Genomic DNA, 13,990 nt, shown 5'->3' with positions numbered 1-13,990 from the left:
AGGCGAGAGTACTGAAGTGGGCTGCCATGCCCTCTTCCAGGGGATCTTCCCTACCCAGGAATAAACCCTTGCCTAGCGTCCCCCGCATTGGCAGGCGGGTTCTTTACCACTAGGCGCCACCTGGGAAGACTGACTTGTGGTATAGATGGTCGTGAATTATAAGTAGTGTGAGTAATATGATGATGGTATACATAAGGACATATATATATCTGGAGAAGGAAACGGCAGCCTACTCTGGCACTCTTGCCTGGAGAATCCCTTGGACAGAGGAGCCTGGTGGGCTACAGACCATGGGGTCTCAGAGTCGGACACGACTGAGAGGCTGACACACACATATATATTTATCATCTATAGTTTTTAAATTAGAAGACTATTGCTGAAATAGAATATAAGGTAGAATCATAAGGCTTTTTAAACACCTTTAGAACTTTCCTTTTTGGAACCGCCCACAGGTGCTTGGCGTACTTAGATAAAATCCATGCTCAAGGGTGACCAATCTTTGTTATCTGAAGTTGATTCAATGTTTCAAGCCTGAGAAGTGAGGGTCTCAGAAGGCTCACTGTCATTTCTGCTCAAACACAGGTCCTGACAACAGAAATGAGGTTGGTTTTCTTAGGGGGCCCCTAAAATGGCACTAATGACCAGCATATTTTATGATGATTTTTAGGGGTCACGAGTAACGGCGGAGCTGGTACGTTCCTGCGGCTCAGCCACCGACGCCTGCGTTCGCCTTGCCCGTGTCCTCTCTGCCTCCCAGCTCCCTGTTTCTCCGAGGGCAGCTGGAGGCTCCTCTGAGGAGGGTCCGCATGCCCTGCGCGCCCCCGGCCCCACCCTCTGGTTTCTGGGGAGGGGGCAGGCTGAAGCCCCCTGGCGCGGGCGCACCGTCCCCCCTGGGACAGCCCCTTGGCCTGAGGCTCGCCCCCTGCTCCGGCCGGAGTCCCAACCTGCAGGGTTCTGCCGTCCTGGCTGACACGTGCTGGCTCCAGCATCAGTGTGGAAGGCATCAGTTCTTCCACACACACGCACCCCCACCCGCCACCCCTCCCGCTGCCAAATCCCCGTGTGCGCGCAGCTGTGCGCTGTTCCCAGAAGCCTCCTGAACGGAGCAGAGCCAGGACGTGCCCAGACAGCGCCGGCCCTGAGTCACGTCTGAAGTCCCGCCAGTGGAGAAGGAGCGAGGCCCGGGAGGGAGGGGTTCTCAGGTGTCAGCAGGCAGGCACCGCGAGGGTGGGGGCGGGGGGACTGGCTCAACGGGCAGGAGAAACGCTCAGCCCTGCCACACTCAGGCTCTGGGAGCAAGCCCTCGGGAAGAGCTCCCCATAGCCCTGTCCAGAGGTCCGCTGAGACAACCACTCCCGGCCCACCTGACGGTGCAGCCCAGGGGATGGACCCCCCGCCCCAGGGCAGGTGAAGCACCCACGGAGGGGAGCGCCGGCACTGATCCAGAACCACAGTGCCCGGGTTCCGATTGGGCAACGCACCGCCATGAAGACAGACAGCAACTGCCCAGTCAGCAGCTTACTCATCCTCACTGCCGGTCCCGTCCAGGGACCTGCCCTCCTCTCTCCTCACCCTTTCCATGGCATTATAAGTCATCTCCAGATTCTGCTGGGTCATCAGTCTACGCGTCTACAGCCCTTTGCTCACATCTGTGCCTGAACCACCAACCTGCTGGGCTCACGGTATTCAGCAGGTATTGGCACTGGTGTTATCAACTGACATCAAGAATCTGAAAAAGGAGGGCAGATGAATGCATAGCAAACCTGGGTAAAGCTGTGACATGCAAGAGAGGCAAGCCCCCTGCCTGAGCTACCAGGGAAGCCTGGTCCTCCCTAAGGAGCCTCAGTGACAGCTGAAGGAATCAAGGGGATGACAAAGAGCATGTAACCCGTCGGCCACCCACCTCTCTCTTGCCCGGGACCTGGACGATCAGGGTGACGTCTGTGAGCAATGTGGGCTCAGAGCCAGAGCTGCTGAAGCCCGAGACCCAGGGCACAGAGCCCAGTGTCCCCTGGGAAGCTGGCCCCCCTGCACAGGCCTCAGGGGCCTCGCAGAGCTCCTGGGCAGTGCAGGCTGATGTAGGCGTTAGCAAAAATAAAGTCACGGAATCTGCAGACTGGGCGAAAACCTGGGCGTCACCTAACCCAGCACCGCGATTTGGAGTAGAAGACGACTCCTGTATGGGCTTGTGTGGTTGAACCAGAGCATCTGGTTCAGTGCTTGGCGTGGAGTTAGGGCTAGAGAGGTATTTGCCCAGTAATGGGTGATGGGCACAGAGGGTGAGGCTACAGAGAAGGACGGTGACAGGGCCAGAATGAAGCATCACGGACAGTCTCGTTGTGCTAACCAAGCTCAGGGTTTTTAACGCATGTTGTTTCATTTAGTCCTGATGACAACCCAGAGGCGGACTCTGTCAGACCCATCCTACATGCGGAGAGACTAAGGCACAGAGGCTCTCGCCCAAGGTCACAGGCCCAATAGCAGCACAGCCAGAATCTGAACGTGGGTCTGTCCAGCTTACAAACTCAAGCCACACTGCGCCCTGGCACATACCCTCTTACTCCAGAGCTGCTGCCACCGAGGAAGCCCCCGCCCCCAGCCTCAGGGGACCTCCAGAGTCCCGTCACACTGAGGAGAGGGGGGCCCTGTGGGTTTTTCTAGAAACATCTAAATATGCCCATGACTGAGCCACAAGAATTCAAACTTCTTTCAGATCCATGAGTAAACCGGACATAGGAGAAAATGGGCTTTAAAAAAATTATGTTTTCTTTATGCCTTTTCTAAAATGCGCTCATTTGATACATTTAGAAATACCCACTCTGCCCCGAAGGAGGCTGCGATAGCACGACACGTGAGATAATGGCCAAGCAAATGGACCGGTCGGAGATGCTGCCCCCCACCCCCCTTCTCAGCAGCCAGGACACTTTCTCCTGCTCAAGCCAGGGACTGTGCCCGCAAGCGCCCAGGAAGCGGCTCCTTACCGGGTAGCCCCACGAGCCACTCCCCGCCTGGAACTTGGAGTAGAAGCTGCTCCGGCTGCTGGTCCCGTAGCTGTTGTAGTTGTCGGCCAGGCCGTCGTACATGGAGCCTTGGGGACAAGGACGGGGGTTAGGACGGTGCCAGCCCTGCACTGCCCCCAGGCCTCGTCCCCCGGGCGTCAGTGCCCGCAGAGGAGACCAGGAGGACAGGGAGCAGCCCTGTGCCCGCCTCTCCCCCTCAGCCTGCCTCCTGCACAGCCACACAGCTGCAGGCTCAGCTCTCAGGGCCCTGGGCAGCCAGCCCTCTTCCGGGGTCTACCTGCGGTGGGCTGGCACCAACAGGTCAGGAGCTGGCCTGGGGGGCCTCGGGCCCCTGCCGCCCCGGTCCAGGGAAGCAGGACCCCTCGCTCCACGAGAAACGCCTTCCTGCTCAGGGGAAACAGCCAGGAGGTGGACATGCTGGGCCCAGAGCCTGCACTCAGGGCCACGGGGCAGCGCCTGAGGATGCGGCCCGCGCCTGGCAGACTCTGGTTCCCGACCCAGATGGGGCGAGGGGCCTCCTTCCTCTCCCAGGCACCCCCGCTGCCAAAGGGGGAGCAGCCACCAAACTCAAAGGGCCAGGAAGGAGTAATTACTGTTTTCCCAGAGCGTGTGGGCCCACAGATGACAGGGTCCACAGGAGGACAGGGTGTCACCACGATTATTAGGGGCAGGGTGGCTTCGGCTTGCAGAGGGCAGCCTGGAGACATGGCCCCTTCACCGGATGGCGGGGGTTGCCCTCAGGACAGCCAGGCTCTGCCCGCAGCCCTGGAAGCTGACGGTGACCCGCCCAGGGCTCCGCTCACGCTGCGTCTTGTGCTAAGCCTCGGCTGCAGACGCAGAATCGTAACCGTCAATGAACCCAAGCTCAAAACCTGGGACCAAGCTCCACCTGAGAGGCTGTCCTGGGTCCGGACCCTGGGCCGCATCCCATCTGGTGCCCCATTTCCTGGACCAGGAGCTGTGGCTTGACGGCCTGGGCGTCGGGAGCAAGGCTGGCCTCACAACCTCATTAAGTGACAGCCCTGGGGAAGGCGGGTCCCGGCCGAGGGCCCGAGCTCAGCTCCAGGGGCAGGGTCTGGCTTAGTCCGCTCCCCACCGGGGTCTGGGCCCCACAGACCCCCACACCTCCAGGGGTGGGCACTGAGCCCCCGAGCTGGGAAAGAACACAGAGCAGGGGCAGCTCTGCAACGTGGCTGGAGTCCCCACCTCAGGCCGCCTCCTCTGCCTGGAGCCAGGGGACCCCAACAGCTCGTAGGAGGGACCCCCCCGATTCCCCAGGCCCCCACCATGGAGGGCTGCTGGGGCCACTGGCCGTGGCAGAGACCCCTGCCCTGCAGCCTAGAGGTGTTGAAACTGGGCCTGGCTCTGGACCTCGGTGGGGGCTCCCCAGGTGGCTCAAGGGTAAAGAACCCACCTGCCAGTGCGGGAGGCACAGGAGACGCAGGTTCGGTCCCTGGGTGGGGAAGGTCCTCGGGGGAAGGACTTCAGGCACTGGGGAGGAGATGCTGGAGAAGTATACTGAGTATACTTCAGTATTCTCACCTGGAGAACCCATGGACAGAGGAGCCTGGTGGGCTACAGTCCATGGGGTCACAAAGAGTTGGGCACGAGTAAAGAGACTTGGCACACACTTGCCCTGGGCCTGGCCTTCCTCTTCTGGACAAAGAAGGGGTGGCCTCTCTGCACCTCCAGGTCCCATGGCTGTGTGACCATAACAACTCTCGTCTCATGGCATTAAGGGAAGCCGGCCTTCTTGTCTCTAGAGACAGGCTTCAGCAAGGAAGCCTTGGGCACCAAAGCCTGCATCATCGTCTGCTTGGCTGCCAGCCTCAGGGTCCCTCCAGAGGTGCGCCTGTTGCAGGGTGCCCTGGGCCCAGGCCTGACTCCCGAAGGGGCTCCCCTGAGGCTCTGACTCACTCCAAGCTCCCTGATGACCAGGCAGCTGCATCTTTTCCCTTCTCAGGAAGCCGTCCCTCTGAAAGGCGACCTTCGTCAGGAGGAGTCTGGGGGCAATCTCGCAGGCATGGACACCCAGGGGAGGCAGCTGACAGCTGGCATGCTGCCCACCTCCCCTCTGTCCAGCCCACTCCCACAGCCCTTCTGGGTGGGGCGGGGGGGACAGACCAGGGTCCCACAGGGCAGGAACTCCTCACCCAGGGGCGGGTGTGGGCCAGCCAGCCACTTTGGATGGAAATCTGGGCTGAAGACAGACACGGGATCCTGGGACAGGCATCCCCAGGAGGCCCCACAGAGGGCAGGCTCCCACGGGGCCCCCGCCCTGCTCGAGAGGGAGGCGGTCAGCAGTGATGTCACTTGTCCTGTCGGTCACCAGCTGAAGCATCTCTTCCCCAATGCCTGCACCTGCCCGCCTCCCTCTTACTTCCTTCCACATGACGGGGGGGCGGTTCTCTGCCGTGGCTCTGGGGCACCCTATCAGCCGAGGCTAGTCCCTGTGACCCAGGGGACTGCGGTGGTGACAGGTGTGGGTGGCAGCTCTCACTTCTGGTTGGACCAAGGTCTCCAGGCCCTTCCAGGCAGCTCCTGAAGGCACCTTCCCAAGATCACCTGCCACGGGGGGTCAGACTTCCTGACTCCCACTGTGAGCTGCCTGGCTTGGCCTCCTTGTGAGAACGAGGCTGCCATCACACCAGCCACCACTGCTTCTCTGGCAGAAGGCAGCTGCTTGTGGGCTGTGGTTTCGAGGGAGGGGAGTCCAGAGACCTCACACACTTGCAGTCACAGCTTGCCGTGTGCCAGATGCTCGAAGGGGTGCAGGCGGGAGGGGAGCCGTCTGTGAGCGCTGCTCCCACAGCAGAAGCAAGGCCCCCTCTCCTGACTCGGGGGTCTGGTTGGTGAGCACCACCCTCTGAGTCAAGCGCAGCAGGAAGAACATGGGGCTTCTCCCTGAGAGTGATGGAACAGCTCTGACGGCTTCCCCACCGGCCCCTTGACCTTTCTGGACACCACTCCTAGGAAGCCTTCCACGATGACCCCCACCTGGCCCCTGCACCCCAGGGTGCCGTCCTCTCGGTGCTGGGCACAGTGAGGTCTGGCGCCCCCTGCCCAGCCCACACCTGCAGCAGGGCACTGGGGTCCTTCCCCCCACTCGGCCAGGTCCCCCCTCACCCAGAGAGGCACCTGGTTGGTCCCTGAACTGGGGAGAGACTGCAGCCAGAATGCCCACGGCCATAGCCCTGGACGGGGGTGGGAAGAAGGGTCCCAGCACCGCTCACGCCACATTCAGCCCACCTCCTGGGGAGCACGGCACCCACAGTCCTCTCAGGAAGGGCCGTGGGCCTCTCTGTCCAACATGCGTCTGCTACGAGGTGTCTGCCCACCCCAGAAGTCAGGGGTCAAAGGGCAAAGGTCTGCCTTCCCCGTGGGGTCAGCACCATCGGCTGCTCTGCCCGCATAGAAGCCTCATTTGGGTCAGCGATCAGGGGAGACCATGCCACAGAAGACAGCACCTGGGGCCCTCCCCTCGGGCCGCACAGGGGGCGACTCGCCCCGGGTCACCGGGGAGCCCTCGTCAGGATATCCAGGGCTCTTCCCCCGCCGGGCAGGCGGACCCACCCGGGGTGACTCATCCTTCCACCTCCAAGCTTTCCGTGGCCACACCCGCCACACCTGAAACATTCCTGCTCTCCTCTCGGCGGGCCCCGCCCGCTCCCCCAACCAGACCACGGCCAGCTCCTTCTGGAGAAGACCCGGGCGCTCGGGCCACGGAGCCGGTCAGCACTCGGCCACCTGCTGGACGCACTCCATGCTGTGGGCTCCTCGTGTGTGTGTGCGTGCATGTGTGTGCATGTGTGTGCATGTGTGTGTGCGTGTTTGTGCACGTGTGTGTGCATGTGTGGGGGGGGAGGCCCCCACCCACGCCAACACCAGGACCGGACCCCACCTGGAGGAGGTCCTCGGGACGTCAGCCCGCCTGCTGGCCAGGCTGCTCCAGGGCAGAGCCCACCCCCCTCCCCAGCCCCTACACCCCACTCCCACAAGCCGCCGGCCCTCAGAGAGGGGCGCCTCTGACGCCCCACGAGGGCGTCTTCCGGCTGCTCTTGCGCTTACGTCAATTCCTCAGCACAAAAGCTTGAGAAAGGACACCCGCTACCTTTTGGCCCCGAAACGCCTTTGCTTCACCCCCTAAATCCCTCCCATCAGGGGTGCCCAGCAGAGCGGGGCCCACAGTAACAGGGACTTCAGTGAGAGAGTAAGGATTGTCAGGAGATGGCACGGGAGACGCCTGGGCGCCTAGACCGTCCGGCAGCCCGGCGCCTGCCCTCCCACCCCCGGACATTGCAGGAGATGTTCCGCCCTCGCCCAGGCCAGGAGGGAGCTCCAGATGTGCCACCTGGCCCTGGACGGAGGCATTCTGCCCAGCCCCACAGCCAACCTGGCACAGTCCTGCCCGTCCCTGCGCACGTGTAGGAACAGACACCAGAGCGGCCTGGGCCGCCACAGCCCTGTCTCCCCTATCCCTCGCCAGCACACGTGACTCCCGAGGGCCGGCCGGGGCGTGCTCAAACCAGCTCTGAACCTGCTTCTCCTTCTGATGATCTGTGCGCGGCCACCGCTGAGCCTGAGGGTTGAGCCAAGGGCAGGGCTGGCACAGGGGGCGGGGCTGGGCAGGGCTAACCCCGAGGGGGGTTCCAGAGTAAACGACTGTCCCCAGCTACTGCTGTGCTGGATGCCATTTGTGTGCGTGTGTGTGTGCGTGTGCGTGTGTGTGTGTGCATGCGATGGGGTGGTCCCCACACTGGGTCTCTGTCTGAGGCAGGGCGGGGACACGAACAAGGCTTCTTGAACTGTTGAAGCCCATCTGCCCACACTATCCCCACAGTAACTGAAGCACAGCTTCCAGGGTGGGGCCCGGGCACGCGCATTCTTTAAAACTCCCAGGCGCTGCCAGCGTGTGGCCACGACTGAGAGCACCGTGCACCGGGAGATAGTGTTTTAGTGATCCGATGCTTCCTGGAGGGAGACTGGGAGGGCTGTGTCTCGTGAGGAGCGGCCTTTTGCCGCGGCAGGTGGTTTGTGGAAACGGTCTGCAGAGGCAGCAAGACAAGCAATCTGCTTCCAGTGAAACATCTGGGGGTGGTCACGCCCCGCCTCTTATGGCTGCATGGACCCAGAGAGAGGCAGGGCTGGCCTGAGGTCACACAGCAGCTGGCCACAGCTCCAGAGAGCGCGCACGCCTCCTGGGGCTGCACAAGCTGGGAGGCGGGGTGGGCGTGCGGGTGTGCGAGGACACCTGTGTGCACACGTGCGTGCCTCAGGGGTGCGGCCAATAAAGAGCCTTGCACGAGGCTACCTTCCACTCCCGGGAAACACTCTCATTTTGTTTTGTTCAAACATCACACACCTTCTAGGAGTCATGCCCTGTAGCAGAGGCAGCTCCCAGACTTTTAAACCCGGAGCCACTGGTGTATTGATACAGAGAGTTTGGTGTGTGGGGAGAGGAGTTTGTTTCATTTGTTTTTTTAAGCTTTGTCAATGAGCTTAGCAAAGCAGCAGGAAGCTGGGACGCGTGTGCCGTGGAACAGCCGGGCTACTCGGCGTTTCTGCATGTGTTGTAACAGGCCGGTGGGAATGCTGGCTAAATCCTCAGCTCCGAGCCAAGGGGTGTTGTGAAGAAAGGACTGGCTCCCGCGAGGTTTAATCAGGACACCGCTCTGGGACAGGCCGCCACAGACACCCTGCCCTCCTCGTCCCTCGGCGCTGGTCCCGAGGGAGAAGCCCAGCAGAGCCTGAGCCCGGCCCGTGCCTGGGACGGGACACCTTCCCAGAGAGCAGAGAGCAGACGCCTGCCCTGGGCGCAGCCTCGGGCTGAGACACGGCCCACGCAAGCCCAAGAGCCGGCCAGCACAGCCCTGGATGGGACCGTGCCACCCTGCCCCCTGGGGGCGAGCCTCCGCCAGCAGGGCCTCGGGGAGAGGACACCTGCCCCGCACACCCCCCACCTCTGCCCGTGCTGCAGAGGAGGGTGCAGATGGGACCCCCAGCCGGTGATGACGTGTCTCAGGGCAGTGGGCAGAGCGGCAGGTCAGTACTCCCTGGAGTGAGGAGTGGTGTGCGGAAGGGAATGGGCTCCAGCATGTGTGTGTGCGTGCGAGTGTGTACATGTGTGTGTGCGTGTGGTGGTGGCGGCAGGTTTGGGTTTGAGTCTGCGTAGGCTTGGTCAGCTTTCAGCAGAGCTCCGAGCGGAGTGTGAAGGACGTGAGCACAGCTGGGCCTTCTCTGGGGCGGGACAACAGTGCGCCAGCCCCTTCCTGCACAATCCGCCCCGCGTGGACTCCCCCTCAAGGGGGTCACATTTTCCAGCCCCCATCTCCCACTGGGCTGCCACCTCCCCAGGTTCCTCCTGCTTCCCACCTGGGCTTACACCCTTTGCCCACGGGCACCATCAGGAAGAAAGGGCAGCCACGCCCCAGAGCCCTTCAGGAAAAGACGAGGGGGGGGGGGGGCAGGTTCCGAGCAGACTCCTCCTGCAGGATCTCCAGGCCCCACAGAGCCCCTCCCTCCATGGGGACTGCCTGGCTGGGCAGGGCATCTGTTTGGGCCCAGGTTTTGGGGGAGGGCACGGCATCTGCACCAGACCCCTTCCACGGGCCCCTTTCACCATCCTCCACGGCTCCAGGGCCGTCACGGACCAGGTAGAGAGCAGCCCCGAGGGGCTGGAGCCAGGACGGGGGCAGGGAGAATCAAAGACCCCACAGAAGCCTGCTCTCCTGTCGTGGGAAACGGAAGGAGAACCGAATCTGTCCTGGGGCGGAGGGGGACGGCCTGGCGTGTGGGAACCAGAGCACATGCGCCGAGTGAAACCAACGGGACAAAGAGAGGCCAGAGCCGGCAGCGGTGGTCACGGAGCAAACAGGGGGCGCCTGGGCGGTGCTTGCAAAAGGAGGGGATCCCTCCTAAGACAAAGCCAGACAAACCAGAAACACCAGTTCCAGGTGGCCTGATGGCCTTGCCCAGTTACAGCGCCCGCTGGGGAAGCTGGTCCAAGCCAAGGGTAAAAGGGACACGCCTACAGGGTCAGCCCTCGGAGAAGGACGTGCCGGCCATCGGCAGAGTCCACACACACCTGCTGACGCCCCCAGAGGACCTCGGGGAGGAGGCACAGGAAGGGGAGGGGACGTCACCACAGAGAGGGAGGCCGGGGCGCCCAGCCAGCACCCTGTTGGGGCTGGGAGGGGGCATCGGGCACCTCGACTGGCTGGCTGTCTTCTCCGGAGCTGCGGCCCCCAGCGCAGGCCAGGGAGGAGTGGGCAGGGAGGGACTGGAGAGCCCTGCTCCAGGGAGAGAGGAAGCCGGCGTGAGCAGCGACTGCGCTGTGCCCAGAAAGGGGCACTTGTTTTCCAGTCCCACTTCCAAAAAAGGCTGGAAGCAGCCGCCGAGGCACCAAGCAAAAAGGAAGGTGGCCAGCGCTCCGGAAGCTGCGACTCTGAGTGGGAGCCTGGCAGGAGAGGAGCCACCAGCGTGCGGGCTTGGGCGCAGAGCAGTCCTCTGCCAGCCATCTTCCCGCCCTCAGCTCTACCTGGGGCCAGTCAGGGGAGAGAAAGAGGCACGGAGGCAGAAATTGTGAGCTGCCGTGTGTGTGTGTGTGTGTGTGTGTGTGTGTGTGTGTGTGTGTGTGTGTGTGTGAGAGAGAGAGAGAGAAAGAGAGAGAGCTGGTGTGTGTGAGAGAGAGAGGGAGAGAGAGCTGGTGTGTGTGTGTCTGCGTACCCCTGCGCATGTGCGTGCGGGCCACGGGCGGGGGTCCATCCCCTTTGTGTCCTCCTCTTTACTACTCTCATCTACCCCACTCTCTCATGAGCTCCTGACTTGAAAAATATACCTCTTTTTTTTTTTCCGATAAATAAACCTTGGTTGACCTGTACTGGTTTACAGTCTGCAGCTTCCTTATTGGCCTTAAGCTTCCCTGATGGCTCAGACAGTAAAGAATCTGCCTGCAATGCAGAAGGCCCAGGTTCAGTCCCTGGGTTGGGAAGATCCCCTGGAGAAAGAAATGGCAACCGACTCCAGTATTATTGCCTGGAGAATTCCATGGACAGTGGAGCCTGGGGGACTACTGTCCATGGGATCCCAAAGAGCTGCACACACACGACTGACCCGACTTTCACAAACTTAACTAAATAATTAAGTAGAAGGTACCTGCTCACTTCTATGTAATTCTCGCTGGGAAATGCTCTGCATGAAAGTCCTGGTCTAGAACTTCCACTAAGGCGCCTGTCAGGTATCAGACCTTACTCCCTGAGTTTCAGGGGTCCTGCCCCTTTCTCCTGCCCTTCCCTAACAGCTGGGGGACCTCAGTGCAGCAGGGAGGGGCTGGCCAGGCCCGTGCCTAGATCAAGGAGTGCCCAGCACCAGGGCCAGCCAGGGGTAGGGGCGGTTCCGACCTCCAACCAAATGGCCTCTGGCCTCTAAGAGGCATACTTCTACACTGGCTGAGCGGGCAGGCGGGTCCCAGGGAGAGGGGGCTGCCCTCAGCCTCGGGGAAAGGGCGTCCTGGACCCCTCTCCGGCCTCAGCCCCCAGGGTCCGCGCTGCCCTGGGGCCACCTGGGAAGCGCACTGCCTCCTCCGGGTGCGAGGCTCCCGCGCCGGCGCCATCACAGGGGCGCCTGCCTCCTGTGCCCGGTTCCCGGAGTGCGCGCCCCTCCGGGGTTCTCGGCGGGCTCCGTGACTCCCCGCCCATCCCAGCCAGGCACTGGGCGCCCCGCTCCGCCCCGGACTGGGACCCCACAGCTAAATCCGTGAACGTTGGGGCGGGAGGGGTGAGGGACGCTCGACCACGGGCAGCTGGGCAGGATCGGCCTGGGGAGAGACCCCCGGAGCCGGCTGGGGAAGAGAATCCCTGGACCCGAGGTCGGCCCTGACTGTCCGCCGCTGAGCGGTCAGGGCCGCGGCTCCAAGGTGGACCGGGAGGCAGGGCGCGCCCGCTGGAGCCCTCCGCGCGGACCCTGCCCCGCGCCCCCGGATGGGGACACGCGCGCCCCTCGCCCTGCCACCTGGGAGGCGCGTCGGGGAGGGGCGAGCGGCCACGCGGGCATCCGGCCTTTACCTCGGTTGGAGTGGCTCAGGGTGGACGACTGGGAGGACTTGGACTTCTGCCGCTTGACGGTCATCATCACCTGCTCCTGCACGCGCTGCCGGCCCGACGTGCCGGTCTTCATCTTCTGGTCGGACGGCAGGGCCAGCGTCGAGTTGTCCTGGTCCTGGAAGCACTCGTAGGCCAAGGCGGTCTTGAGCGGCGAGTGGTTCATGGCGGCGCGGGCGCGGGGCGCGGGGCGCGGGCCTGGAGAGCGAGCCGAGCGGCGCGAGGTGCGGGCGGCGGCGGGAGCGGGCTCTTCTCGAGCTCAGCGGCTCCCTGTGCCCATAGAGCGACGGTCCGCGCGCGCGACGGCTCTCGGCTGCTCCCGGCGCCTCCACCCGCCGTCCGGGGCCCGGCACTGCAGGGCCCGCCCTCCGCCAGACTGGATATACCGCCCCGCCCCGCGCCGCCCCCTCCCCGCCGCGGCCGCTCCGCCGGAGCCCCGGGCGCCGCGAAGCGGGCCGGGCGCTCTCGGGGGCAGGGCTTCCAGTCCCGAACGCGGACCGTGGCGGCTTCCTCCTTTCTCTCCCTTTGTCCCCGTCCCTCTGGCCGCGACCTGCCGAGGCGAGGCCGCCTCCGGGGAGCCGCCCTCTGGCCCCGTCCTGCGCGCTCAGGAGTAAAGCGTGCGCTCAGCTCGGGCAGCGGGAGACTTCTCTCCAGGAAGAGTCCTTCCCCACGGGGCGCCCCGCACAGCCCGACGCCCGTCTCCCTCCGTCCAGGGGTCAGGGCAGAGACCAACCCTGTGGATGGGGGGCTCCCAGGCTGAAGCACAGCCCTGTCCAAAGGCTCGGCGCTAAGACAGCTTCCGACCTGAAGGGAAGAGGTGGGGGCCCGAAGCCCACCCAGGGCGAGACGTGAGATGCAAAACCACCGGGTAGCACCCCCACCCCCATCCTGGGCATGGGCTCCCCAGGGCAACACTGGTTGAACAGTGGATGTCTCTGAAACTCTGGACTCAAATCCTAAAATGGGCTCCTGGCCCATCTTAGGGGCTCAATAAAAGTCAGTTTTAACCGATGAATGAAGACTGGCTAACTTAAGGTAAATTAAGGTAACAAGAACTAAGTAACTCGAATCCTGCCGAGATCCTTACAGACAAACTGGAAGGTTGCCTGGCCTTTTCAAAGTACCCGGTGGTGGATTTATTACTCTGGGAAGTTGCGCCCGCTCACCCACACTCCCTGGGGACACGTCTAGTGACGCTTCGTTCCTATAGCCTTGTCTTCAGGCCCAGAGGTTCCTTTAGCCTTGTCTTCAGGCCCAGAGGTTCCTATAGCCTTGTCTTCAGGCCCAGAGGTTCCTATAGCCTTGTCTTCAGGCCCAGAGGTTCCTATAGCCTTGTCTTCAGGCCCAGAGGTTCCTATAGCCTTGTCTTCAGGCCCAGAGGTTCCTATAGCCTTGTCTTCAGGCCCAGAGGTTCCTATAGCCTTGTCTTCAGGCCCAGAGGTTCCTATAGCCTTGTCCTCAGGCCCAGAGGTTCCTATAGCCTTGTCCTCAGGCCCAGAGGTTCCTATAGCCTTGTCCTCAGGCCCAGAGGTTCCTATAGCCTTGTCCTCAGGCCCAGAGGTTCCTATAGCCTTGTCCTCAGGCCCAGAGGTTCCTATAGCCTTGTCTTCAGGCCCAGAGGTTCCTATAGCCTTGTCTTCAGGCCCAGAGGTTCCTATAGCCTTGTCTTCAGGCCCAGAGGTTCCTATAGCCTTGTCTTCAGACCTGGTGTGTAACAGAAACTGAAGATGAAAGAAACTTATGTGGATGGAAATCTTTCTAAAGGCAGCGCGCCCTGCCTTTCCCCGTTAAGCAAAAGGCGCTGAGCACAGCCGTGCCCTTCCTGACACACTGGGCATCCAGTGCTGAGCTGCAGTGCGGCCCAGGGGCTCC

At 62.5% G+C, this 13,990-nt stretch overlaps 1 protein-coding gene across 1 annotated transcript in view; it reads right to left on the bottom strand.

The window, feature by feature from the left end:
* The window catches only part of PKP1 (plakophilin 1), a 41,464-nt gene extending 28,990 nt beyond the window's left edge, over positions 1 to 12,474 (bottom strand). The window contains exons 1-2 of the mRNA XM_069545003.1: positions 12,083 to 12,474; positions 2,982 to 3,088 (exon numbers count right to left, since the gene is read on the bottom strand). Of these exons, the coding sequence (XP_069401104.1) occupies positions 2,982 to 3,088; positions 12,083 to 12,284 (309 nt within the window). The 5' untranslated portion in view covers positions 12,285 to 12,474. The remainder of the gene's footprint in view (positions 1 to 2,981; positions 3,089 to 12,082) is intronic.
* Between the last annotated feature and the right edge of the window lie 1,516 nt (positions 12,475 to 13,990).

This window comes from Ovis canadensis, chromosome 12, assembly GCF_042477335.2.
Source record: "Ovis canadensis isolate MfBH-ARS-UI-01 breed Bighorn chromosome 12, ARS-UI_OviCan_v2, whole genome shotgun sequence".
Lineage (NCBI taxonomy): Eukaryota > Metazoa > Chordata > Mammalia > Artiodactyla > Bovidae > Ovis > Ovis canadensis.
Note: the sequence above shows the minus strand (reverse complement) of the source record. Positions and strands in the feature narration are given on the sequence as shown.